Raw genomic sequence first — 22,409 nt, forward strand, 5'->3', positions numbered from 1 at the left:
AAAGAATCACAGGAAGATGTGTGGAGAGTTAAAGCTATGGTGGAGAGCCAAGACGCTTTCAGTCACGACCGGCCCGCTCATTACGCAGGATTAGGCGACCGCCTATGGCGAAAGATTGACGAGGGCGGAATTTTCTGAGCTAAACTGACCGAGACGCACCTCCAACAACAACACATAACACCTTACATAATTCTGCTCCAAAATAATGACCATTTCTGTCAACCAGTGCCATATGGGATTTTTTAGGTGAGCGCTGATGCCGCCCTTTCATAAGCAGTGCCCACTTTGTCAAAGGCAGGACACAAAATACTTTGCTTGCCCATTCCCAGCGCACTTCTCCAGGGGTCTGTTGGAGAGATCCACCAACGTTCCATCAAAAAAATGATCTAATAGAAATCATGTAGCAGATATAGGATATGGTAGAAAGAGTATGTGGCATTTTCTGTAGCCTACAGGCTAGAGATACAATGTATGACAATGTAATGAGACGGACACTTTTTACATCGTGCAAGTTTCTCCAATCAAGCCTAACCTAAATTGCGCTCTATTAAATAAAAAATGCAGCTGTCATGTTAACAAACAACATATCCAAAAAAAACAGGATAGGTCAATGTAAAATGGACAATATGGAATAGACAATCACATCTGTTGTCCAGGAGTTTCACCCCATTGTCATGATCAGTGGTTTCAAGTTTGTATCTGTCAATTATTGACAAGCTGATCATAGCAAAAATAAAATACTTCTGCATTTCCCACTGTGTAAACACATTGCAACTAGGCCTCGCTATAACTCCTGATGAAGTTGGGTAGCTGATATTCAGAGCTTAAATAGCCAAATTGATTAGTCACAGGAATCAGGACTAATAAAGCCAATACAATGACCTGTTTAAAAAAGGTGGGTCTACCAGATGGATGGGCATTCATAAAATTCCATTGTGGCCGACATCGTAGGCTACACCCCAGTAAGCACGAGCCGACATCTGCTGGACATCTTTTTTTGGTCTTGTCCAGACGTCGTTTTTGGGTGTTTTACAAACGGTAGGCTTGCCACAGATAGCATTCATAAAAGTCAATGTCAGGCAACACTGTAGGCTACACCTCAGTAAGCACGGACCGACGCCTTTTTTGGTGCAGTTCCCCACCGGCCCTGATTTCCACAGCCACGGACATTGATTTTTGGTCCAAACATAGACTTCTATCAATTACTTATGTTGAACTTTCATTGAGAACCAAAAACGAGCCTGATTTCAACACCCGGAAAACACGTATTTTCAGCATCTGTAAAATACGTATTTTCAACATCTGGAAAATAAATATTTTCAACTTTGGTTCAGAACCAAAAATTAACTTGATTTCAACATCCAGAAAATCTGTGTTTTTTTACGTCCCGAAAATATGTGTTTTTTTACGTCCCGAAAAAATGCCTTTTCAACATCCTGGAAAATATGTATTTTAAACATAAACGGAAAATACCTTTTCACCTTCCATTCAGAACCTAAATTGAACTTAACTTCAACCTCTGGAAAATACGTCTTTTAGACGTATTTTCAACTTAATTTTGCGGGCCGCATTTTTGAGGGGGCCGTATTTTTTGGTTTTGCCTACCGCCAAGGACCGACCCTGCTTTCACTCCAAGGTTTTTTTCTATGACCACAATGAAGTTCATTAGTCTTAACACCATAGATTAAAATCTAAAAGTGATTTTTTTTCATGTGATTTCTTACAATGATTTTGCTTTGTTTGATGCATATGCTTAAGGTTCCCATATGGCAAAAATTATCCAATATTTGGATGTGTTCATAAGAAAACCCTCCACTTGAGTTCTTATGATGTGGAATGATTGATTGCCTAAAATGTGTAGGTTATGCTATTCAAGTTGAAATAGGGCTGCTTGTCTGTAACCTACACATTTCTTAGTGTAAAATAACTGGCCAGAGGGCATTTCTAGATGAGCCAAAGTTTTGCAGTTAGGCCTATAGTAGGTTGGACTTTGTTTGTTGCTTAAATCAATAAATTATACAGTGTTGGGGAAGCTACTCTGAAAATATAGTTGACCAAACTACCAATTACTTCACACTGGAAGAACTTAAGCTACACTAAAGCTACCCTTAAGAAAAATATAGTTTACTTCACTAAAGTTACTATGGAAAAGCACATCATTCACTACATCCAAACTACTTAGTAAAAATTGTCATGTCTAAATCTGAAATGTCATAGACTACAAATTGCAAGAACAGATCACTCTGGAGTCAGGTGTTAACAGAATTTGTAATTTAGCCTACACAAAAACAATAGTTCAAGTGATAATTAGGCCAGTCTGATGCTGGAACAAATGAAATTCTTGCCTACACCCGTTTTATTTTTGCAAAACCGTAGTTTGGAGTTCGAGTAGTTAGCTATATGCTACATGTCAAAAAAAGTAAATAACTACTGAAAACACCACCAATATTTGAATTTAGTTCAACTACCACCAAGCTACTGCAAAATCTAGTTTAGTTGAACTACGTGTAGTTTATTACTTCCCAACACTGAGAATATATAGGCTAATATTGATTCAGCAAACCAATTTATGTGGTTTTTGATTGCAACGTGAACTCATTGTCGCTAGATGGAGATACTAGGCAAGACTGTTGCCTTATGCCTCTGCGCAATTACGCACACTTGGGTAACCTAACATCGTTCCATAATATGGCCATTAAAGATCTCCTTTTTCACTACAACATATCTTGTTGAAATTTATTCGTTGACAACAGAGATTTACCTTTCTTGACAGGCAACATATTTATTTTCTGTTTCGGCTTGTGCACACAAAGCGAAACATTTTTCAAGAGCTAGCCTGAGACAGATTTGCTTGTTGTTTTACCCTTGTGGTAGGCTACCTCCACGAGGAAATAGACAAATGGTGTTAGACTGGTAGTGGGGACAATATTTTCTGCCATGTGATATATGTCCGTTTCCTGGCTAATGTCGTCTCTTTACCATAAAACACAATTTATTACAGCTCTCCTCCCACACTTCCCTGTCGGTCTCTGCCTCTAGTTACTCCACTATTCATTAGCAGCCTCACATATTTATTCATTGTTGTGACGCGTATTCTGCAAGACTGCGCACTGATGCACAGTAGTCCAACTTTTAACAGCAGGCGCAGAGGCGCTCTCTTATTTTCTGGTGACGGACTAGTGGGAGAAGAGAAGCCTGTTCATTCCTCATTGCTTGCTACAGCTCTACGTGAAAGATACATGTGGATTTTTTTTCCAGGTTCGAATGAAATTTAGCCTATAGGCCTATACATTTGTGTCAAACATTTAAGAAGATCTGAAAACGTGTTGTTTTCCTTTGATGTTCTGCAGTCTTTTACGCACGCAGTTTCCTACGCAAGTATCCCAGCGTAGACTAGTTGCATTAATACTGGCCAACTATATTCATTCAGATTTTCTTGGAGTAAATCAACAATATAGGCTACACGGACAAGTATGTGGGGAATAACGAGGACGCGATACGCTGATTGCAATGGCTCGGAGGCCAGTGAGGAGACCGGGATTGTCCTGAACATCGGTGGAGTAAAACAGGTGTTATGTGGGGATGTGCTGAACCGTTTTCCAGAGACCCGACTAGCGGAACTGTGGAACACCTCCAAGGGGTGTTTGGAGGACTTATCCTCGCATTGTGACGACTATGACTCCGGGAAAGGTGAATTTTATTTTGACAGAGACCCGGTCGCGTTTAAGTGTATAATTGAGCTGTATTACTACGGGGAGATACACATTAAACGGGGCATCTGTCCAATTTGTTTCGTAAAGGAGATGGAGTTCTGGAAAATCGACTTATATTTCCTGGACGATTGCTGTAAAGGCGACCTACAGGAGGCGGAGGACGAGCTTGCAGAGATTGCCGAGAAGGTTCAAACTATTCTGGTCGACCGGGAAGGGGACCCCTCTGCCAGGGGCTGGCAATGTTTCCAAATGTGCTTGTGGAAGCTTATGGAGAAGCCGGAGTCGTCGCTGTCCGCGCGCGTCATCGCCATAGTGTCTTTCCTCTTCATCCTCATCTCCTCGGTGGTGATGTGCGTAGGCACCATCCCTGACCTGCAGGTGGAGGACGCTGAGGGCAATCACATGGAACACCCGATCTTGGAGGCCATCGAGACCGCGTGTATCGGCTGGTTCACCGTTGAATACGTCCTGCGCTTGATATCGTCCCCAAATAAAGTGAAATTCGTCCTGTCCTTCATGAACATCATAGATTTCATGGCCATCATGCCCTTTTACGTGGTGCTGACTTTGACGTCTCTGGGCACGGCTATGATGGAGCTGGCTAATGTGCAGCAGGCGGTGCAGGCGCTGCGCATCATGCGCATTGCGCGCATCTTCAAGCTGGCGCGCCACTCCTCTGGGCTGCAGACTCTCACCTCCGCCCTGAAAAGTAGCTTCAGCGAGCTGGGGATGCTGCTCATGTACATGGGCGTGGGCGTCTTCTTGTTCTCGGCACTGGCCTACACCTTGGAGCAGAGCCATCCGGAGACCATGTTCACCAGCATCCCGCAGTCCTTTTGGTGGGCTGTCATCACCATGACCACCGTGGGCTATGGAGACATCTACCCTAAGACCACGCTGGGTCGGTGCAACGCGGCCGTCAGCTTCCTCTGCGGGGTGATTGCCATCGCGCTGCCCATACACCCTATCATCAACAACTTCGTCATATTCTACAATAAGCAGCAGGTGCTGGAGACCGCGGCCAAACACGAGATCGAACTGATGGCGCTGCGTTCCAGCGAGGCAGGTGCAGAGGAGAGCGGGCCCCAGATACAGCGCAGATCAGTCGGTGTCGCGGCCGGAGTGTGGGACAATGCCATGCGCTCCTGTCACAGTGACACCGACATTCCCCTGCTGAAAGACCCCAAAGCAGGAGTACAAACCCCATGCTTGGACAGAAGCTTTGACAGTTGATAGCTGAGTCAAATCAACCCTCTTCACAGCACACTGCTTTAGTGCCCAAAAACATCCGAGATCACAGAAGATAATAAAATCACCATAAAAAACGTAGTGACCCGTTGTAAAATGTCTCAAAATATAAGTTCATTAGTGTAATAATGTCACTTTCCAAAATACATGAACACTTAATTTGAAAAAACATAGAAAGAAAAGACAATACAAATATATGGGTGATGGCATAGTGTAAATAATATAGTAGGAACTTTTACAATGTGGTTATTGTAAATGTAGACCAAAGTGGTTGGTTCATGTTCACGCTGGACCATTGGTGTAGGCCAGGAGTCTCCAACCGGGAGTCTCCAACCTTTTCTAGCTTGAGACCTACTTTAAAAAAACGAAACATGTGGCTAGTTACAGATTTTTTTCTAGCTTTCAAATAGGCACATTCTTCTCTTCTCCTCTCCCCTGCATCTCTTCCTCTGGTGCTTGAAGAGAAAGTATTGCACTGTTTTCACTCTCAGTATACCTGGTCAAATATTTTTAATTAACAACTCTAAGGGGAGCCCTATAAAATCTGTGATTTCTTCCCCAAACTCCTAAATTATGTATTCTCAGTTAGATTTTTCCTGGTTTTAGATATTATTATTTTTCGTTCACTCTCAAAAATACAATTGTTCATGGAGAAACAACGAAATTGGATGTTCTGAGTCCATGTCAATGCTTAAATCACATCAAAATATTTTCTTTTTTAGGTCTGGAAGATAACGAACACATTTCGATTTTTGAGTCTATTTCCCCTTTAATTGCTCATCTGCAAGTGAGGAATGTGCTGGTCTAGTGATGGTTCTGTACTGCTTCTGCTCATTTCATGGCAAAGTAAGAAAATAACAAATAATAGATACAAATTATATACTTACTCATGATATACTTCTGCCAGGTACTTTCATTTGCAGTTAACATTTAATTGATAAGGTTTTGGGGAAAGTATTTCTGTCAACCACGAAGTGGGATAATGTCAGTGTTGCTTTCATTGCGTAGTAGCTGGGAGCTTACGATGTCTGATAATTGTGAGATTTATTTTTGACAGTTTGCGGTGGAACACTTCAAAATTGCATGTACTTTCAGAATTGTTTGGTGAGCTACTCATAGGTGTATTAAAAGTGATTTAACTATGAATGTCTCTTCTCTATTGCATTTTTTTCTATAGGCACTAGATGCTCCTATCTCTACAGATATACATGTATATATCCCACTGGGCACAGACGTCAGTTCACCATCTAGTTTTGATTTACATTTGGTTGACATTTCATTGAACTCATCACATTACATTTTTGGGGGGATGAAATGACTTGGAAACAATGTTGATTGAACACATTTTTGCTCAGTGGGATGTTATAATGTGTAGCCTAATACAATGCGATACAGTAAGAGCAGACTTGTCATCTGTGACTCTGAACTCATCTAACTAAAGTCATCATGCCTCAAAGAAAATAGCATGCAGGGTATCCCACCACTTCATCTGCATTGGTTTGCAAGCAGGCTTTGGTACAACTTTACCCATTCAATTTAAGTTTATGTTTAGTTCATTAAATCTTCTCAAGTTCAGTTTTCCTGTAAATTCTTCATTCATTTCAGCCTGAGATACTTACAGGCAAACACTGTCTTTATACACTGTGTCTATTTAAAGTGGGGTGAGGTCAACCTTCCAATGCCAGATAGAGAACATTCCTTGGCTCTAGGACATTTCAGTAATGGGTTTAAATTTTGCAGCAGCCCCCGAGGCCTCCTCTGAGGGTGTGTGGCATCAGGGGTGCAACTTTCACTGGGGACGGAGGGGACATGTCCCCCCTCACATTCTGAAATTGCATTTTTGTCCCCCCCAGTTTTATAATTGGAATGTGATACAAAATGAGGCAACGGTGAGCTTTAGGACCATGTGGACGCCTCCGAGCGGTCGGATAGGCTGTTTTCAGTGTTTATCCCCTCCAAATTATAATCATACAAATAAAAAATACATTAAGTCCCCCTCAACTTCTAAAACCAAAGTTGCTCCCCTGTGTGGCATACTTGATCGCTGAGTAAAGGCGTCCACATGCTTCCCAGCCGAAACAGTTCGGAAATATTTGTGCATATATTATGACACATTTTGTGACGTTTTTGTTAGTTTTGGACTTCGGTGAGGGTTTTTTCAGCTGTTAGGGCATGTTAATTTTTTTTCTTGAGACAAGCCAATGTTCAGAGCCGAAGTCTAAGCCCCTTCATCGGTGATTGGTCAACAGTAGGGATTCTTCAATAAAGTCTGTTGTCATTCAACGAGAGAGGACACGTTTTCATGCACATTTTTTCATTGAGATATACTGAACTTTTGCAAAAACGACAAAATGAATGACAGATTTCTTGAGTTTTAGTAGATGAATTCTGTCTATTCTGAGGAAGTGTATACTGGCTATGGCATCTCAAAATTGACAAAGGGTAGGCCTACTATTGTCACTTTTTTCTTGTTTTTCAAGTGAGTCTTTTAAGGGAGCATGGGAGCACATTCGTTTGATTCAGCTAGCCGACTTTGGCTAGGTACTAGCCGAACTGAAGGAACTGACCGCATGCTGATGCTTTTAAGCTGCTGTGGGTAGGGAGAGAATAGGGGGAGGACAGGGGTGGATGCAAGTTAGCAACAGCTCATCAGGCTGTCCACCCACCCACCCACACACACACACACACACACACACACACACACACACACACACACACACACACACACACACACACACACACACACACGTGTCACATGCAGCTGACTCACTGAGTCTGAATGTTTTCTTTTGAAGCAATTACATGGATCAGTGTTGAGTTAAACATCAGCAACCATTGTGATTATAAACAAATAGAGATACCATTCCTGTCCCAGCCAACTCTCTTTCCCTCTGTCATTTTAGGATTTGGATTTTTGACTAATGTCCCTGTCTAAAAATAGAACTAAAGGAAGAACGAGACCTAGACTGACCCACGTGTTCAGTGTCATCAATTCAGATGTGTAACTGATATTATATTTGACCTTGAACTGAATACTTCATTGCAAATCAATTTTGCTAAACGGATCCAATACTATTCAAGAATCTTAAAAGATTACTCAAAAACTAGTGGACAAAAGAACATAATACTAAATGATAGCTTGAGTGAACTATCCCATTAAGTAAAACAAATTTCAGGTGACATGTAAAATAATTGAAATTGAACAGCTTCTTTAAAACAATCCCTCAGCAATGCTGGTGATGACTGCTGCCATTGATGAGCTCTGGATAGGAGTTAGAAATGTATCTATTCCCTAAGGGCAGACCGAGGGTGGTATGTGGTATATGCAAACAGGGGCGCAAAATTCACTGGGGATGGGGACGGGGGACATGTCGTCACCCCCACACATTCTGAAATTGCATTTTTGTTTCCTCCAGTTTTATAATTGGAATGTGATACAAAACGAGGCATTGGTGTGCTTTAGGACCATGCAGACGCCTCCGAGCAGTCGGGTAGGCTGTTTGGAGTGTTTATCTCACTGGATATTTTAAATAAAAATGATGTCCCCCCCACTTCTAAAACCAAAGTCGTGCCCCTGCATGTAAATGATGTCGAGGTATTGAATTCTGCATGAAATAGTCAGTAGTAGCGTTAATTTGAATGAGGATGCTGGAAGGTAAAGCCAAGGCTGAAAGAGACATATTCCCCACCTGGTGGGAGAGATATTTTCAGATGCGGGGAATGGGTAAGGTAATCTCCTAAATGACTGCAGATTTCGGAGGAATGGAAACCGTCTACAAAACCATTATAATTTTCAGAAAATGTATATTTTTTTCCTGAACAGAAAAGTTGAAAAGCACGCATATGTGCACTCAGAAGGCAGGTTGATTCATAGAGATCCGGGAAAATGCAACAAAAAAATCATCACGAAGATTAAATCGGACCTTTCTCTAAGCGAAAAGATTAAAATGGATATGACTTCTGAAAAACAACTAGACACAATTTTGTACTTTTTTGAAATCTCTCCATCTCCCACACCCTCCGCTCTCCCTCTCTCTCTCTCTCTCTCTCTCTATGTCTCTCTCTGTTAATTTCTCTATAGTAAAGAGAAATTTCCCCCTCAAACACACTGTATGGGGCCCCAGGGCCCTGTTGGGCAAATGTTCAATATGACGCCGATGGAATGTAGCCTACAGAACAAGCACAATTCCATTTCACGAAGAATGATAAGGAATGACTCATTTACCCAGGCCTATAGCTTATATACTATAATTTCCAACAACATCAACAACTGATTAAACCCCAGGGGCCACAGAAATTAGACTAAATGCAAAATCTTCATCAGATATAAATCAATCAATATAATGAGGGCCCATAACAATTAAAACCTTTTTCTGTAATTAACACGGAGAGAGAATATAAAGAATATAAATATAAATCTCTTGATGTATTTTCTTATAGGGCTCGTTGAAACTTTATGATTGCATGCACACAATAACCTTTCAGCAGCATTGGAGATGGTAGAGCTAATGGGAACATGGCGTCATGCCACGTCTTTGCTCCTGGCCCCGGGGGAAAAACACACGTGTTTCGCGGGTGTCCGGGACAACAGTGCGGGAGGAGGAGAGGACGGTGGTTGGTGTGTGAAGGAGAATATCAATAAATGCTAGCTGAAGGACGTTGTAATATAATCGCATACCCTCCGGTTGAAGGTTAAACAGGCCAAGCCATATGGCAATGTCTTGGCTATGAGCAGGCCTAGGGTGGACTGCTTGGAGGGATGGTTTCCCAGACCCAGGTTCATCTTCTAACAATGATGCAAATTACATTCATTGCTGGTCAAATAATCTCTTGTGGACAGACTATGAAAATGAGCGTCTGACCAAAATAAATGACTGAGCACATGACAAGACAGTATTTACCCACACACCCTCCCCCCGTCTCTCTGAGGCCCCCGTCTCTCTGAGGCACGTTCCCCTCTCTAGCAGTGTCTCAGTTCGTGCCCTTTGCTGACAGACGGGCCAGGCGCAAAAATGTTTTACGGAGGGCACACAGCGCCAGCCATGTTATTTTAGCTCTATCTCATTTCAGTTGATAAATTTACAGGCTACTCATTAAGAAAATTGGTCACAAGAGACCGAGACCATAGATAGAAGTGACTTTACAAGAGGTTGAGACTATAGAGATAGATAGAAGTGACTTCACAAGAGGTTGAGACTATAGAGATAGATAGGGGCGGCAGGTTGCCTAGTGGATAGCGTTGGGCCAGTAACCTAAAAGGTTGCTCGATCGAATCCCCGAGCTGACAAGGTAAAAATCTGTTGTTCTGCCCCTGAACAAGGCAGTTAACCCACTGTTCCTAGGCCGTCATTGTAAATAAAAATGTGTTCTTAATTGAGTTGTCTAATTAAATAAAGGTAAAATAAATAAAAAAATAAGTGGTTCCACAAGAGGCTGAGACCATAGAGATAGATAGAAGTGGTTTCACAAGAGGCTGAGACCATAGAGATAGATAGAAGTGGTTTCACAAGAGGCTGAGACCATAGAGATAGATAGAAGTGGTTTCACAAGAGGCTGAGACCATAGAGATAGATAGAAGTGGTTTCACAAGAGGCTGAGACCATAGAGATAGATAGAAGTGGTTTCACAAGAGGTTGAGACCATAGAGATAGATAGAAGTGGTTTCACAAGAGACTGAGACCATAGAGATAGATAGCAGTGGTTTCACAAGAGGTTGAGACCATAGTGATAGATAGCAGTGGTTTCACAAGAGGCTGAGACCATAGAGATAGATAGAAGTGGTTTCACAAGATGCTGAGACCATAAAGATAGATAGAAGTGGTTTCACAAGAGGCTGAGACCATAGAGATAGATAGAAGTGGTTTCACAAGAGGCTGAGACCATAAAGATAGATAGAAGTGCTTCAGGCAAGTTGCTGGTGATTCCCTCCACGACTGATTTTCTCATCGCGAGAGACAATTATATTTTATGAACCGGAACAACCTTCTTCTCAAGTGGTCTCGTCCAATGATCACAAATGATTTGGTGTTGAAGTAAAAAAACAAAAACATTATTGAGTGACTGTTTCGTTAAGCGTAGTAGGCCCATGGTTCCTCTGGGGCTTAATATTTATTTCACACGTTAGATTTACTCAGATATGCATTTACCATGAATCATTATGTGACAGCAAAGTCTGCATAATGACAATGAATGCGCCTAGACTAATACCTTGGGGTAATGTAACACTCCCACTTGTGCGATGTTGATGGAAATACTGTGCAAATAGCAATAAAACAAGCACAAATGTACATGGACGGATGGACCTAAAGTTGTCAATTCAGATGGATGAAGTGCTTCAGTCTACAAGCATAGATGTAAATACTGTACATGAATCTGTACGTTGAGTAAGCAAGTACTTACTATACAGCTCATGATAAATTCCCGAATTCCTGTCTGAATTCTTGTCCATTGGGGGGCATCCCAGGAAAGTCCAAACCTCTCGGACACTCCAAGGTCCTTTAGAAAGTTCTGATGTCATCACCTTGAGCCTGTTCTGATGTCATCACCTTGACCCTGTTCTGATGTCATCACCTTGAGCCTATTCTGATGTCATCACCTTGACCCTGTTCTGATGTCATCACCTGGACCTTGTTCTGATGTCATCACCTTGACCCTGTTCTGTTGTCATCACCTTGACCCTGTTCTGATGTCATCACCTGGAACCTGTTCTGATGTCATCACCTGGACCCTGTTCTGATGTCATCACCTTGACCCTGTTCTGATGTCACCACCTTGACCCTGTGTCTCCCGATTCTTTGAAGCTCATGCTTCAAAACAAACAGGGTTGAAGAGCAGTACACACGTCAGTGAGGGGCCCAGAACCGGACCCCACTAAACCTGTATCAACAACAGCTGAGCGCTCCGTAATAGACGACAGGTTAAATCCCACCAGGATAGACGGAGCCATAAAAAAATCTTCCAGTCACACACACAACCGCCCTCCACACGCACGCACACACACACACACACACACACACACCACACACCACACACCACACACCACACACCACACACACACACACCACACACACCACACACACACACACACACACACACACACACACACACACACACACACACACACACACACACACACACACACACATCATCTCTGTAGTATATATTTAGATGGCAGCTTAGACGAGAGGACAAAGATATCTTAACAAAAAGCCACAGCACGAAGGTGTGTGGTCTAATTGCATTGCGCATGGTCAGGGAGGAGGAAAAGGTTAGCCAGTATTTCCCCCATTGCAGGCAGACTTCAGAGTGCCAAAGGGAGAAAGTGAGACCTGCCAGTCTATAACTATAGCCACTCTCTAACTAGCTTCCACCTGTCCAAACAGCTCAGATCTACAGGAGGGACTAAAGAGGCTTGGGGCCAACAGCACTACTGTTTAGTACTTCAACAGAAAGGTGAAACCTGCCAGTTTCCCTCCCTACTACTCTCTCTCATTAGCCAAAGCACGTCTCTGCCTGGTTGCGCCGGTGTTCAATTCTTAGTCTGTCATCTCTTGTCTCGTCTGGTGATTGTTTTGGCTGCGTTTAGTTCTGCAAGGTCAATGAGATGGATGCCTGGGCTGTACTGCTCTCTATCATGGCTCGAAGAGAAATGTAAACCAACGGTGTGCTCAATTTAAGCTGTCCCAACATTCGCACTCAGACTTTCTTGTTTTGTGTGAGCAATAGAGTTTGGATGATAGTCAAAGTTGGCTAGGGTCAATTAGGTTTTCAATTGAGCCAATTCCAGGAAGTAAGTTGAAATAGAATTTAATGACGTGAAAATGGCAACAACAAAAAATCTGTTGTTTTCAATTAGGGGGGAATTCTGACCCGAGTTAAGCGTGTGTAAATGGAACGTAAATCCCTTTTTATTCACTTTTCTCTCTATGCTTATTCTGACCTTGAACTTAAGCAGGAGAATAGCATCCTATTCACCCTCTATTCCTTTGGGGTGGAGCACAAATAAATGAAGGTCTGTGTACAGATACACCGTATTCCGACATTGACCTTATTCCCTAATAATTCCATCATGAATAAAGTCTAACGAACCTACCGGTTCCAAGTGGAAAAAGCATCTACTTTATTTTTTAAGACAGAAATAACACCATTCTCCATGCACTGTAATATACAACTTGATAAGAGCTATTGTTAACAGCTAGATGAGTAATCTGTTTGCAGAAGGGGATTGTAAATATAAATGACACTTGTTTTAGATCTAGTTTACCTTATAATCGCTGGAGACAAATGTGAAACCAGTCATATGGCAACAATCTGAAGCATATCAACTTATCAACTTTCCCACAGAAATATTTATGAAATGCTTTGCCGTTATGCTGAATTTTTCATGTACAGACTTTTAATTTTCAGGGATGGGCACTCTCGAATGTCTTAATTATAGGCTACCCCGGCTTTCTCTGTTTCCCATTTCTATCATGTTAAATATTAGTCACTATCAGTATCGACCGTCAGTAGACCTAATAACCACACATATTACACTGACAATTTAGTTCCCTTCAGTTGGTATAGTCTGCATTATCATTCCATTTATTTACATTGTTTTTCGTTTACCTTCATACCCCACTGGGCACTGACGTCAATTCATGATCTATTTCACGTTGGTTCAACGTAATGTCATTGAAATGAAGTGGAAACAATGTTGATTCAACCAGTGTGTGCACAGTGGGTTGCTTCCTTTGTAAACGCTGTCACGGCTGTGTGGTTTTTGCTGAGGATCATTAGTAACATTTGATTATATATATTTTTTAAAGACCTGTCGGCTCATTAAATCGTTATGGAGCGGAGCGCAGACCAAGCCATAACAGCTTGAACGCGACGCATGGTGCAATACTTGGCCGCTTCATCACACAGTTCCATGGTTAGTGCAGGCAAAAGCCGAGGGTATAGACTACTATTATAAACTATTCTCCCTATTATAATTCTATATAATTAACAGCTCCGCACCCCCCACAGCTACTTGCCCAAGCCTCCCCAGCTTCTCCTTCACCAAAATCCAGATAGCAGATGTTCTGAAAGAGCTGCAAAACCTGGACCCGTACAAATCAGCTGGGCTAGACAATCTGGATCCTCTCTTTCTAAAATTATCCGCCGCCATTGTTGCAACCCCTATTACCAGTCTGTTCAACCTCTCTTTCGTGTGTCAAATCTGAGGGCCTGTTGTCCGGACCTCTGGCAGTTTCTATGGGGGTACCACAGGGTTAAATTCTCGGGCTGACTCTTTTTTCTGTAGATATCAACGATGTCGCTCTTGCTGCGGGTGATTCCCTGATCCACCTCTACGCAGACAACACCATTCTGTATACATCTGGCCCTTCTTTGGACACTGTGTTAACTAACCTCCAAACGAGCTTCAATGCCATACAACACTCCTTCCGTGGCCTCCAACTGCTCTTAAACGCTAGTAAAACTAAATGCATGCTTTTCAACCGTTCGCTGCCCGCACCCGCCCGCCCGTCTAGCATCACTACTCTGGACGGTTCTGACTTAGAATATGTGGACAACTACAAATACCTAGGTGTCTGGCTAGACTGTAAACTCTCCTTCCAGACTCATATTAAACATCTCCAATCCAAAATGAAATCTACAATCGGCTTCCTATTTCGCAACAAAGCATCCTTCACCATCCTACTGATCCACGACTTAGGCGATGTCATTTACAAAATAGCCTCCAACACTCTACTCAGCAAACTAGATGCAGTCTATCACAGTGCCATCCGTTTTGTCACCAAAGCCCCATATACCACCCACCACTGCGACCTGTATGCTCTCGTCGGCTGGCCCTCGCTACATATTTGTCACCAGACCCACTGGCTCCAGGTCATCTATAAGTCTTTGCTAGGTAAAGCTCCGCCTTATCTCAGCTCACTGGTCATGATAACAACACCCACCCATAGCACGCGCTCCAGCAGGTATATCTCACTGGTCATCCCCAAAGCCAACACCTCCTTTGGCCGCCTTTCCTTCCAGTTCTCTGCTGCCAATGATTGGAACGAATAGAAAAAATCTCTGAAGTTGAAGACTTATATCTCCCTCACTAACTTTAAAAATCAGCTATCTGAGCAGCTAACCGATCACTGCAGCTGTACACAACTCATCTGTAAATAGCCCATTCAATCAACCTCATCCCCATATTGTTTTTATTTACTTTTTTGCTCTTTTGCCCACCAGTATTTCTACTTGCACATCATCATCTGCACATCTATCACTCCGGAGTGAATCTGCTAAATTGTAATTACTTTGCTACTATGGCCTATTTATTGCCTTACCTCCTCACGCCATTTGCACACACTGTTTATATATACTTTTTTTTCTATTGTGTTATTGACTGTACGCTTGTTTATTCCATGTGTAACTCTGTTGTTGTTTGTGTCGCACTGCTTTGCTTTATCTTGGTCAGGTTGCAGTTGTAAATGAGAACTTGTTCTCAACTAGCCACCTGGTTAAATAAAGGTGAAATAAATAAATGTACATTCATCTTTTTCACCGTTTTCTTTCTGTCATGCACAAAGACGCTCCAAACCTGTTTTTTGAATGATTTATAAATACTTTCCTAAACCTATATAATCTAGAATTGATGCTGAACTGGAGACAAATATGCATTTATTTAGATGGCTCCCGAGTGGTGCAGCGGTCTAAGGCACTACATCTCAGTGCTTGAGGCGTCGCTGGTTCAATTCCAGGCTGTATCACAACTGGCCGTGATTGGGAGTCCCATAGAGCGGCGCACAATTGTCCCAGAGTCGTCTGGGTTTGGCCGTCATTGTAAATAAGAGTTTGTTCTTAACTGACATGCCTAGTTAAATAAAGGTTAAATTAAAAAATAAAATGTAAATGTATCCCTAATATTCTAAACCCGTTCTCTCAATATATTCTAGTGAGTCTGTCGATAAAATTCTAACTTAAAGGTACACCCTTTTTAAGGGATGGCTTAAGATACTGTACATGTACTGAAAACCCTATTGAATGAAAACTCAATGAGAAAATCTGTTGGAAGGGCAAGTGGGAGGGTTTTCAACTGTTGAATGAAATCTATTCAGAGCACGCAAAGTAGCCACACCTGCAGAGTTGGTGACTGAATAAATTAAGTCTGAATACAAAATACTGAGAACTGCGTAGGAAAGGTGTACATTTCCTAAGTATGAATCGGCCCCTTAATGAACTGAATGTCCATTCACTCCCTGGATTGAAAACAGAATTGACCCCAACCCTGAGTCAGACAGCAATGGCCATTAATTATAATCCACATAATAATTCACATTTCCGATTGCTACAGGACTATTTTCATGCTGTAGCAAATTAAGATCCTACAATTTATGCTATCATTGAAGTATGATGAGTAGGTTCACCCTTACAATTTATGCTTGATCTGAAAATGTAGTCAGACGCCACATATGGAGGGTGTGACGCAATTGCCTTAGCCTCCAGAGGCCACATTTTGTAACCGTGAGGAGGTATAGATCTACATTGACAAGATTTGTTGACGGTAGGTGGGGGTGGAAGGTCCTGTATAAACACAAACTCTCTTCCTTGACGACTTCCTTCACAACAACTCTGCGCTGTCCCGCAAAGCGCAAGAAGTATGAATTCCCTAGCTTCTGCAGCAGCCGTATCACCATAAGTGCTGCACGGCCAACGCAGACGGCAGATTGACCATGTAGCGCCTTTAAACCAGCTCTCTGTGTGTGTGTGTGTGTGCGTAAGCGTCGCTATCTCCTAGCATAGTAATGCAGCAAAGCTCCTGAAGTCAGCTGCGATTCCTCTCACACGGCTGCAGGTAGGTATTTAAGGAGCATGTCTCTTCCTCCTCTCACCCAACTGCAGGTAGGTATTTAAGGAGCATGTCTCTTCCTCCTCTCACCCAGCTGCAGGTAGGTATTTAAGGAGCATGTCTCTTCCTCCTCTCACCCAGCTGCAGGTAGGTATTTAAGGAGCATGTCTCTTCCTCCTCTCACCCAGCTGCAGGTAGGTATTTAAGGAGCATGTCTCTTCCTCCTCTCACCCAGCTGCAGGTAGGTATTTAAGGAGCATGTCTCTTCCTCCTCTCACCCAGCTGCAGGTAGGTATTTAAGGAGCACGTCTCTTCCTCCTCTCACCCAGCTGCAGTTAGGTATTTAAGGAGCATGTCTCTTCCTCCTCTCACCCAGCTGCAGGTAGGTATTTAAGGAGCACGTCGCTACCTCCTCTCACTTTTGATAGAGCTTTGAACATCTACAACAAATAAAATGACCATGAACTGTGGGATTTCAAGGGCGCTGACGTAAGAAATCTGACCTGTGGGGTCCAGTGGAGGTTCTAGACCATTTCAACTGGGGGGCCAGTTGTACTGTTAGAGGGGCCAGTTACATTAGACGTTACTGTTGTCATATCGTTTTGCATGTGGTACGATACTGTTGTGTTCCGCCTAAAGCCGTCCCTCTAGAAAATGTGTGGGTTAAATTAGTGTTCCGCGTTGCCACTTTCTAATAACGGATGTAAAAAAAGAACGATAGCAAAAATTAGTTATGTACTCCACATTTAGGGGGGCCACAAGGGGGTCCAAAATTGTTGTCACAGGGGCAGTAGCCCCCCTCCCCCCCCCGAGCCGCTAGTGGTGGGGTCTATTGAAAATAAACTGTTCAATGCTTTGAGTAAAGAAAAATTAAGTCTTCAGTACATTGATAGGCCGTCATTGTAAATAAGAATTTGTTCTTACTAGTTAAATAAAAAAATTATAGTGGGAAACAATACTGTTTTCCTTTCCCAAATTGCACCCTATTCCCTTTATAGTGCACTACTTTTTACTAGGACCAATATGGCTCTGATCAAAAGTAGGGCACTATGTAGGGAATAGGATGCCATTTGGGAGGCTGACTCAGTAATTCCTGGGCCATATACAGAAAGAGTCTGAGTGCTGATCTAGGATCAGTTTGGCCCTTTAGATATTTTTATTTTATTTTGTGCAGTGTCTTACAGGATTGGGATAAATTCCATTTACATTTAGTCAGTTCAGGAATTAAATTGAAATTCCAATTCCCAAATATCTATGTAAAAAAACATCACACATTTTTTGGGGGAATTTCAGTTAACTTTCTGAATTGGCTGAATTGAAATAGAATTGACCTTACACTGCTCTCTCGTAACAGCAGGGTTAAGGTCCATAGTTGTGAGCCATGATCATTGCTTTACCACAATGGCACATGTTATCAAAAGGGTGCCAGGAATCAGACAAGACCTTAATGGAGAGAGTATTTATATAAGGCACTGTAGTTCAGAGATGGAAGATGATAACCTCTTTATCAGGTGCTATGAATCATGATGGGGTGTATATCAATCAAACATTTCATGTGTCCCAAATGGCACCTTATTCCCTTTATAGTGCCCATAGGGCTCTGGTGAAAAGTACTGCACTATATAGGGAATAGGCTGCCATTTTGGATGAACACAATGTTCTATTCAATCAAACACTGTAAATCACAGCAATTCCATAAAGCATTTTTAGCCACAACTTGTTTCAGTCTATTACTATAAAGCACTATAGCATTCACACTATAGCATTCACATTTTGAGATGCCATTTTCTATCCAAATGATTTTGACTGAAATATTTAGGTTGGCAATACGTTTCATAAAAAAAAAAATACATTTCAGTTTTTCAAATGTAGAATATTAAGTTATTATTAGTATTTATTTTATAGGGCAGTTATTGAGCACCTACTAGTCATACTCATATCACATCACCCTCATTTGGAAGATGAATTACATTTTAACTCTTCATCTTGTAATGAACCATGTTTGTTTGGTGGAAAATCAAGATGGCCAAAATTATTTACAAATGCATGAAAAGCCCTGCCGAAAATCAAGATGGCCAAAATTATTTACAAATGCATGAAAAGCCCTGCCAATAACATTTTAAAAGCCTTGCCAATAACCTTTTAAAAGCCATGTTAATAACCTTTTAAAAGCCCTGCCAATAACCTTTTAAAAGCCCTTCCAATAACCTTTTAAAAGCCCTGCTAATAACCTTTTAAAAGCCCTGCCAATAACCTTTTAAAAGCCCTGCCAATAACCTTTTAAAAGCCCTGCCAATAACCTTTTAAAAGCCTTGCCAAAAACCTTTTTTTGAATCACTGTCAGTCAGTCATTACAGTGCGGCGCGATGCCAGAACACAGACTCTGTCTCGTCCATCCCGATCAGAGAGAAAGGTCACCTGTTTGTCGGCAGAACGAGCGAGGATGAGTAGGGCGCATAAAGATGCACTAGAGATCTCTTATCTTTGCAATCTTTATCTGTGACAGCATGGGCGGAGCTATTGAGGGCTTTTTCTCTTTTAAAGTGGTCCATTTCTTCTCCTACTATGATTGTCTTGGCAGTACATAGGTGCGTACCACCACCTACTGTGCTGGAGTGTGTATAGTCGCAACAAGTCAAAGTTGGTGATTTAATTATGGAATGTATAATTCATCGGCTGACCCCTCCTGCTGATGTGGATGGAATTATTTAATCCTTAACCGATAGCAAGTCCCACCCAGTTGGCTACTTCATAATTGTTAAAGCCCTCAATGGCGCTGTCCATGTTAAAACGGGCTTTGGCGCCCTCTATCCAACTCTATCGTACGATGCCGGGGGTAAACGCTCCGACGTCCGCTGCCGTTTCAGGAAGCCATGTTTTCTTCCGCTCTTCAGCAAATATTTATGATCAGGGTTTAATTTTCATAAGTAACCACCTCTGGAGACGCGGGTGCTGCTTTACAAGAGTCATAAATTATTGGGTCTCTCACTTACTGTGATCAAGGCCTCCTGAGGACAGAGAGGCCTGTGCCACATCCACAGAGGACAAACTCACTGATTCTCTCTCTCTCTCTCTATCACACACACACCCCATTGATTCCAATGCCATTAAAAAACAGGAGAAGAAGAATGAAGTGCATATCAAAGTGAGACACTGCAGAGAGGGGAAACCACAAAGTTCTGAAAATAATGAGGTTATATTAGTATTAACACCACCAGAGCCTAGATCGACCAGGCTGATTGACCTGTAGAAAAGCAGCTGTCACAAAGACATCCTGTCACAAAGGTGTCCATTTTCTATTCATGCATTGTTGTCAACCATGTATTATACATTATAACAACTGTTCAGGACAGGTCCCTCAATAATCTACTAGGGAGTTTATCGTGCAAAAACATTGAATATGATGCCACCTAGTGCCAGTGGATCTTCTAAGACCGTCCTAAGAGTATCCACAAATATACAGAAGCCTTAATTGAAATGCAAGAGGTTTTTGTCTCAAATATACAGTGTTTGTGTACATACATACATACATACATACATACAGAGAGAGACCTTTTAGCCAATCAAAACACAGAATAATTTGCAGTTGTTACCTGAACAGTGGGCCTGTTTTATTTGTCAGTTTTGAGGCCTAGCTCTTTCTCTGTCAGAGACACAACCGCCTGGTCCTTAACAACCAGGGCTGGCACATTTCACCTCCTCCAGAAAGAACACTCTCCCCTGGGTCATACTGAGACACCTCCACAGCTCCCCCACCGTCTTATTGTTTAAGTGAAAAATATTAAATAAATCAGAGACCTAGCTCACTGTCAGTTAGCGACATAACTGATCGTTCCTTCAGAGACTCAGGGCTGGCACACCTGATGTCATCGGCCAGGAAAGCTTTCTTCTGGTTCTTCTGCAGCCACCTCCACAGATCCTCCACCTTCTTATCACACACCCAGGGGTTCTGGCTGAAGGCCACCCAGAGATGGTTGCTTGTCTGTGGGGAGGAGAGCTGCTCCAGCAGGGTGTTGGAGATGTGACCAAGCCGGTTGGAGTTGAGAAACAGGAAATCGAGGCGATGGAGCCCCTGGAGGAGAGTCGGGGGAAGCCTCTCCAGTTGGTTCTCCTGGAGGAAGAGGTGCGTCAGGTTTGGGGTGTTCCTGAAGGCGGAAGGGTCCAGGGCGCTGAGTTGGTTCCCCTCCAAGTTGAGCCTCTCTAGGCTGCTCAGAGGATTCAGTGCCCCTGCCAGGAGCTTCTCCAGGTGGTTATGGGAGAGGTCAAGGTTCTTCAGGTGGCGTAGTTTCTGGAACAGGGCTGTGGGTACGCCCGTCAAACGGTTCCCTGATAGGTCCAGCCAGGTGAGGTTACTGTTGTCAGGGAGCCAATCAGCATCCACATCGCTGATCAGGTTGTTCTTCAGCACCAGGTCACGCAGCGGAGCGTGGCTGAAGACATATGGTGGCAGGATGTGCAGGTGGTTCCCTGTGAGATCCAACGTGTGCAGGTGAGGAACAGCTCTGAGGAGATATGAAGGAAGTGTGCTCAGGTTGTTGTAATACAGTTGGAGCTCTTTCAGAAGGGGCGTGGCCTGTAAGTGGTTGGCAGTAATCGTGCTGAGGTTGGTGGATTGGATGGACAGGAAGGTAGTGTTGCCTGGGAGACCATCGCAGGGGAATTGGGAGAGGGAGGCTTCGCTGCAGACCACCTTGGTGTCGCTGAAAGAGAAATGGCAGGTGCACATGTCTGGGCAAGAGAGGGCGCCATTGCTGCGTCCGCAACAACAGGTCAGCACACACAGAGAAAGGAGGAACCAGGTGCTCATCTTTCTAAAACTGTGAAACAAAGAGATAGTTGGGCCTCAAAACATACATGATTTAATATTTGCAGAAGTGTTTGTTAACGCAAAAGACATAGGTGACTCATATATCATAAGGAATTCCTTAATCCTCTGTAACGTCAAGTCCATCATACATGCAATTTTTTTTAATGGATGCAACTATTATGATCGGTATCTTTCAATGTTCGATATAAACATGTCATAAATAATACATAACAAATAACTTGAGTTATAGTTTTTTTCAGATAGAGATAAAAGTATTGTTTGTCAAGAGGATTAAGACACAGTAATTAAATCAAAGTCATTTAGTTCACCTTACCTGAAGTCTTGCTGTCATTCGTGTTGTGTTGCCTTCATTGGCTTGCTTGTTTCATCTGCTCTTACGACTATTTCAATGCTCCTTATATGGAATGTGTGTGTGTGTGTGTGTGTGTGTGTGGGTCAAGCTATGCACCAGACAGAGTAAATAATGAGTGGGTTTAGATAAAGTCCACAACCTGTTTTTGTGGATTTATTGCAAAAGGTAAACAAAGAAATAGAAACCTGGGCAACTGGGGAATTTCCATTCTTAGTCATTCATCATACGCTTAGTCATTCATCATACGCTTAGTCATTCATCGTACGCTTAGTCATTCATCGTACGCTTAGTCATTCATCGTACGCTTAGTCATTCATCGTACGCTTAGTCATTCATCGTACGCTTAGTCATTCATCGTACGCTTAGTCATTCATCGTACGCTTAGTCATTCATCGTACGCTTAGTCATTCATCGTACGCTTAGTCATTCATCTTACGCTTAGTC

At 42.5% G+C, this 22,409-nt stretch overlaps 2 protein-coding genes across 2 annotated transcripts; one reads left to right on the top strand and one right to left on the bottom strand.

Moving 5' to 3' along the window:
• Positions 1–2,661: 2,661 nt before the first annotated feature.
• Positions 2,662–5,680, top strand: LOC115175046 (potassium voltage-gated channel subfamily F member 1-like). Its single transcript, XM_029734190.1, has one exon. The coding sequence runs from the start codon at positions 3,474–3,476 to the stop codon at positions 4,944–4,946; it is 1,473 nt and encodes a 490-aa protein (XP_029590050.1). The 5' UTR covers positions 2,662–3,473; the 3' UTR covers positions 4,947–5,680.
• A 14,285-nt stretch (positions 5,681–19,965) lies between these two features.
• On the bottom strand, positions 19,966–22,035 carry LOC115175050 (leucine-rich alpha-2-glycoprotein). Its single transcript, XM_029734201.1, has 2 exons — positions 21,927–22,035; positions 19,966–21,602 (listed from the first exon to the last, which is right to left on the bottom strand). The coding sequence occupies exon 2, from the start codon at positions 21,590–21,592 to the stop codon at positions 20,576–20,578; it is 1,017 nt and encodes a 338-aa protein (XP_029590061.1). The 5' UTR covers positions 21,593–21,602; positions 21,927–22,035; the 3' UTR covers positions 19,966–20,575.
• Positions 22,036–22,409: the final 374 nt, after the last annotated feature.

The sequence above is a fragment of the Salmo trutta genome, chromosome 35 (assembly GCF_901001165.1).
Source record: "Salmo trutta chromosome 35, fSalTru1.1, whole genome shotgun sequence".
Lineage (NCBI taxonomy): Eukaryota > Metazoa > Chordata > Actinopteri > Salmoniformes > Salmonidae > Salmo > Salmo trutta.